Source organism: Buceros rhinoceros, unplaced genomic scaffold, assembly GCF_000710305.1.
Source record: "Buceros rhinoceros silvestris isolate BGI_N320 unplaced genomic scaffold, ASM71030v1 scaffold10217, whole genome shotgun sequence".
Lineage (NCBI taxonomy): Eukaryota > Metazoa > Chordata > Aves > Bucerotiformes > Bucerotidae > Buceros > Buceros rhinoceros.
The window spans coordinates 21,459-26,496 of NW_010420440.1; the positions used below are offsets into that span (position 1 = coordinate 21,459).

Consider the following 5,038-nt stretch of genomic DNA (forward strand, 5'->3'; position numbering starts at 1 on the left):
AGGAAGCTCTGGCCTTGCGCAGCACCGCGATGGCTCTGCCTTTTCCTGGCCTCAGCCTCTGCTCTCCTTTACACTGTACCTTCGTGGGTACGAGGCTGGGCTCTCTGCTAATGCAGTGAACTGTTGTCCTATCAAAACTCACTAGATGTCCTGATTTGGAGGGACTGTCTTTAGAGGTGCAGCCATTGGTTTGTCACCACACCTCCCCTGAGATGCCAAATTCAGACGAGTTTTCAGGGGCAGCATGGTGGTTACGGGTTTTTTTAACACCCCTCTCAGCCCCTGTCTGCCTTCTTGTAAAAGGTTGTTCCTGTTTAAAGATCTGTTTAGGTTTTTTAACTGTTTTAGATTTATTTTCTCATGAAATCCTGTTTAGAGGGTTTAGTTCCATGCAGTGTATACCTCCAGGCTAATGTAGTTCTGCCTGTCACTGCATCACTCTGCTGTTCTTTCAAAGCAGGTAAGAAAGGTATAAATAAATAAAAATAATCAGTGAGCCACTAAGTGTTCCAAACAGCCTGAAAGGCTGAAATACCACCACTTCTGGTATTTCTTCATTTCCAGTTAGCATTTACCTGGTGTGTTTTACGTTGCAGATGCTGAAATCGTCTTCTAAGGAGAAATACCCCTTGTTTACTTTTGTGAAGGGTCATTCTAGAGACTATGACTTTGCTTCCACTCCACTCCATGAAGAACATGACCTTTTCTCTGAGGATGAAAAGAAGAGATTAAAAAGATTTAGTACAGAGGAGTTTGTCTTGCTTTAAGGACATTTTCCGCGAGATTATTGGCAGCTGTCCAGGAGAACACTTGCCTTTTAAAAAATAGAAAAGTGCCAGTGTCCTCCTCCCCCAGAAGGCAAGCTTGGGCTGAAATTGGTCTATTTTCATAAAAACCATAATGTTTTATATGTTAATAGTCTTTAAAATGTCATTTATAAATGTACTTACTAATTATTTCTGTTCGCTACTAGTTGGATGAATGTCACGTTGTGCTCGTGAAGATGGAACATGTTTAGAGCCAGGTATGCTGAAATGTGCCGATGTCCTGGTCTTGCCCTCTTAAAAAGCTCAGCCAGGCCTTAAAGCCGAACTCGTAACCCTAATGTCGTGTCAGTCCAGGACAAATCCTGAGCAGAGCCCGCCGGATACGCATGGGGTTTATGTCCTGGATGTGTACCCGCAAGGTTTGAGACAATGTGGTTTCTGTTGGGAAGCAAACGTGAGTTCTGTGCTCACGTGGAAAGGGGAGAACTCTCCCCTGGCTCTGTAAGCCCAAATAATGGTTCATGCTGCGATCGTGACCCACATCCCGAGCAGCGCGGTGGAAGGAAGGCTGCTCTGAAGCGTCCGTCGCGGTACTGATACAGTGATATAGGCAGAGGTGGGGGGCACAGCACGATTTAGCAGTATGGTTTTATAACAGCTTCTCATTAAGGTCGCCTTGGAGCCTTAATACAAGGAGCGAAGATAAAGCATTCCCTTTCCCCACCATTTTTAAAGGTTATGCTATTAATATTAACTGCAACCAATCAAAGCAGCTAAAGACAATGATTAGAAGAGAGCAGTGTTTGTTTCCTCTTTCAACTACTATATCATCGAGGCTCCTCTCCTGTTAGTGCAGCTTTTAAATCAGAGTGAAAGGGGGAGTGGATGTGAAAAATTCTGGGCTGTGATTGTCTTTATGGTTTTTTTTAATACATGTTATTACTGTACAAATGATTACTTGATGGTGCGTGTTCTCAGATGGCAAACAAATGTACATAACTAGTGTGATGTTTTAACAAAGTAAATGCGATATTTAAAATACGTATTAACGCTGCTTGGAAAATAAAGGTGGTGTGAAAACGTTAACGGCATGTGCCTTTTCTATTAGTGCTGGAGCCTTGTAGAGCGGATGTAATCCTGCATCTGAAACAATATTGTAAGGTGCGAATACTCTGTTTATTTGCAATAAAAACAGATTTTATTGTTGTGTTGTAAACCAAATGTTAACCTATTCTAAGTGCTGTTCAGGCACAGGAGGCACAAATGTTGCCGATCCAAATAATAAGCATCACGTGCATTCATTAAAGCACCTTTCTTCCTTTTATGAGAACAGGGTGACTAATAGATGGATCCTGGGCAGAACTAGATCGAGTGTGAATGTGTGTTGGGGCTGGAGTGTGCATTTGCACGTGTTAATTGAGTTAATATTCCAAAAAGTCCAAATGAGATCGTGTTCACTTGATTTCAGGAAAAAAACCACCCCACACATCATTTGTGTGAATTATAACCTCAGCACCGTTGAATCCTGCTGATAATTGGCACAATATTACTTGTAGATGCCACGTGTATGTCAGGGTGTTTGGCTTACTTAATACTTTTCATTAATAGCCCAGAAGAGGGAGTAAACAACATGTTTATGGAATTTAGATGTCAAAATGAGGAGAACTGTGCACGTCAGTGAAAGCTAGAAAACAGCAGATCCCTCTTTAGTGAGGCACAAGTTCATGTAGCTTTAGCAAAAATACTGCAAAACCGCGGAGTGTTTCCGTTGGGTCACGGTGGACGGGAAATTAGACATAAAGTTGTACTTTGCTTTCACATTTGAAAAAAAAAGGCAATCCTATGCTGCATCAGTAAAAGCTGCTGTCGTGGAGCAGGGGGCTATAATTGGTCTAATCTGGTTTCTCTGCTGCTCTCCTTTCTGCTTACCTTTCCATGAGGATGGCATTAACTAACTGAAGTGCTCAGAAGATCAGGAGGAATGATCAGGAGCCTGCAGGGACGGATTGAAGAAAGATTGAACTGTAGCGTTGCAGCTTTGTTACTCTCTAGCTGAAGAGGGAGGGAAGTGCTGCTGCTTCCGAGTACCTCCTGTACGTGTGCTGGTGAGGAGGAGCGGAGGGACTGGTGGAAGGACAGACACCTCTGGGCCTTCGTGTAGTTCCTGAGAACGAGCCTGGCAATTGGCAAGACATCCAGGGAATGACTCTTCCCACGCTGCTCCCCGCTTACACTTGGTTTTGGAACAGGCAGGGTGAAAACAGACAGATGTGCTGGGCACGCACGTGATAAAAAGAGTAAAGACACTACTTGACGATTGCAGTTTATCGTCAGGCTCAAACAAAACTGCTCGGGCCTGATGATTCTGCAGGTTTTCCTCATGCAGGCCTTGGTACCTGCACAGACATCCTGGGCTGCTCCGTCCTGCTGCAGTGCAGTAGCTTTATGAAAACTAAGAGAGTTTTCTTGCTCCCAGAATTCCACTGGCTGAAGTTCAAGTTCCTTAAAAAAGTCCCGTGTGCACGTACCCACCTAAGCTGCTGTTTGCTGAGCTGGCGAGGGAACTAAAAGAGCTGTAGCACGTTAAGTGTTCGAAAGGACAGTGTTGTTCTGCCATCCCAAGAGCAAACTTCCCTGGAGGAGTGAAATAGTTTTGTTTGTCTCAATCTTTTTGCAACATGTTGGTAAAGAAACGTAATGGTTGAAACACTTTTGCTGGTTTTATTGAAGGAGTGGGTTTTATTCTTCCCCTTTTGGTTAAGGGCGAGAAAGACCCTGCTACGAGAACAGCGTCCTGGAATGGGTTTTGTTCCTTTAATCTGTAGCAAATCCTTTAGTTTACCACAGGTTTTTTTATTACTATTATTTGAAGCCTGCTACAGGTGAAAAACTAAAGTCTGTTTTCAGGTAGGTTTTTTCCATGTGTTTCATACAAGGCTTAAGCACGGACAAGCCCGTGAGTTGCCCTGGTGCACTCGTGTACGGTGGTGACAAGTTAAATTACCAAGTTACTAGAAATTAATGTTTTTCAGTAACTACAGGGGACTTTAATTGGAAACCATGTTAATCGCATAGTAATTCTCTTTACCTCGTCTGTATCGCCTGAAAACTGTGCAATTAATTTGTGTCATCACTGTTGCTGCTGCTGCCTTCAAACACAAACCAAATGAGCATTAGTTACTCACACACCCAGCAGTGGCCTGTTTTCTTAAAGGACTTCCACAAATCACTGGCTGATTACTCGCTCGCCTGATGGAACCAGGCTGCACATACCACAGAAGGTGGCAAAGAGCGGCTCTTTACAAAGTCTGAACTTTTAATCACCTGGTAATCTTTTCTTTTCTTCTGCCATTTCTTTTTTCCATGGAAGGAGCTCTTTGGGTGTTTGTAATATCTAGTATCGGCTTGATGCAACCCCAGGACTCTAACTGATGAGCTGGGGCTCTGCCTTCCCCTTCTAGTGAAGATACTGGCCTTGTTTTTCAAGCTAATGTGATACCTCAGGCTCCTCTTTGACTTGCCTCTACCTGCCCAGTGACCAAACCCTTGTCACACTCAGAACTGACGGTGAACGTGTTGGCGATTGTCCCTCTGGCATCTCCAGTCAAACCAGTGACCTTTTAAAAGACCTTGGGCCAGCACCCACCGTCCCTGCAGGCGGCGGCTGATTTCTGCCCACTTGCCAACCCAAAGTCTTAGCCTGGGCTGGACACTGGTGCTGAAACCCAGAGCACTGCGAATGAGCCAGCGGACTCTCCATGATGGGTTTTGGGAAGGATGAGGCTGGAATGCTGGTTTTGCCCTGTAATGGCTCATTAAATGAATTTCTAAAGTGGCCATTTAGGAGATGGGGTTATTTACTAAGGTTGATAGAGACAACTGACCCCAGAGAGAAACAGAGCCCAGAGAACTGCAGACCAACTTCCAGAAGGCCTAGAAGCAGAAAGATGCTCAAGACCATTACTAAGTTAGTGCCCATCTGTGCCTACCAGCGGAATCGCTCCGTTGTGCTGCCTGTCTTCGAAGACCTGTTTCCCCCCTTGCCAGTTCCCCGTGCTTCAGCAGAGCTGTGAAACCGAGGCCACCCTACTTTGCTGCGGAAGGTCTCCAAGCAGCTCCACTCCGGTGAGAACAGCTAGGTGGGAGTTCCCCCCTCCCCTGAGTGCTGCCTGCCTGGCAGAGCCCCCCGCTGCCCGGCTGTGCCAGAGAGCCAATGATATGCCCCAGTCTTGGGGTTTGCGCTTGGATTACAAATTTTTTACTGTAGGGAA

The 5,038-nt window shown here is 45.1% G+C and overlaps 1 protein-coding gene across 1 annotated transcript in view; it reads left to right on the forward strand.

Annotated features, from left to right (window-relative positions):
* Positions 1–981, forward strand: part of ATG4C (autophagy related 4C, cysteine peptidase) — a 19,832-nt gene extending 18,851 nt beyond the window's left edge. Inside the window, exon 10 of the mRNA XM_010139310.1 lies at positions 597–981. Coding sequence (XP_010137612.1) covers positions 597–767 — 171 coding nt within the window. The 3' untranslated portion in view covers positions 768–981. The remainder of the gene's footprint in view (positions 1–596) is intronic.
* The last annotated feature ends 4,057 nt before the right edge of the window (positions 982–5,038 follow it).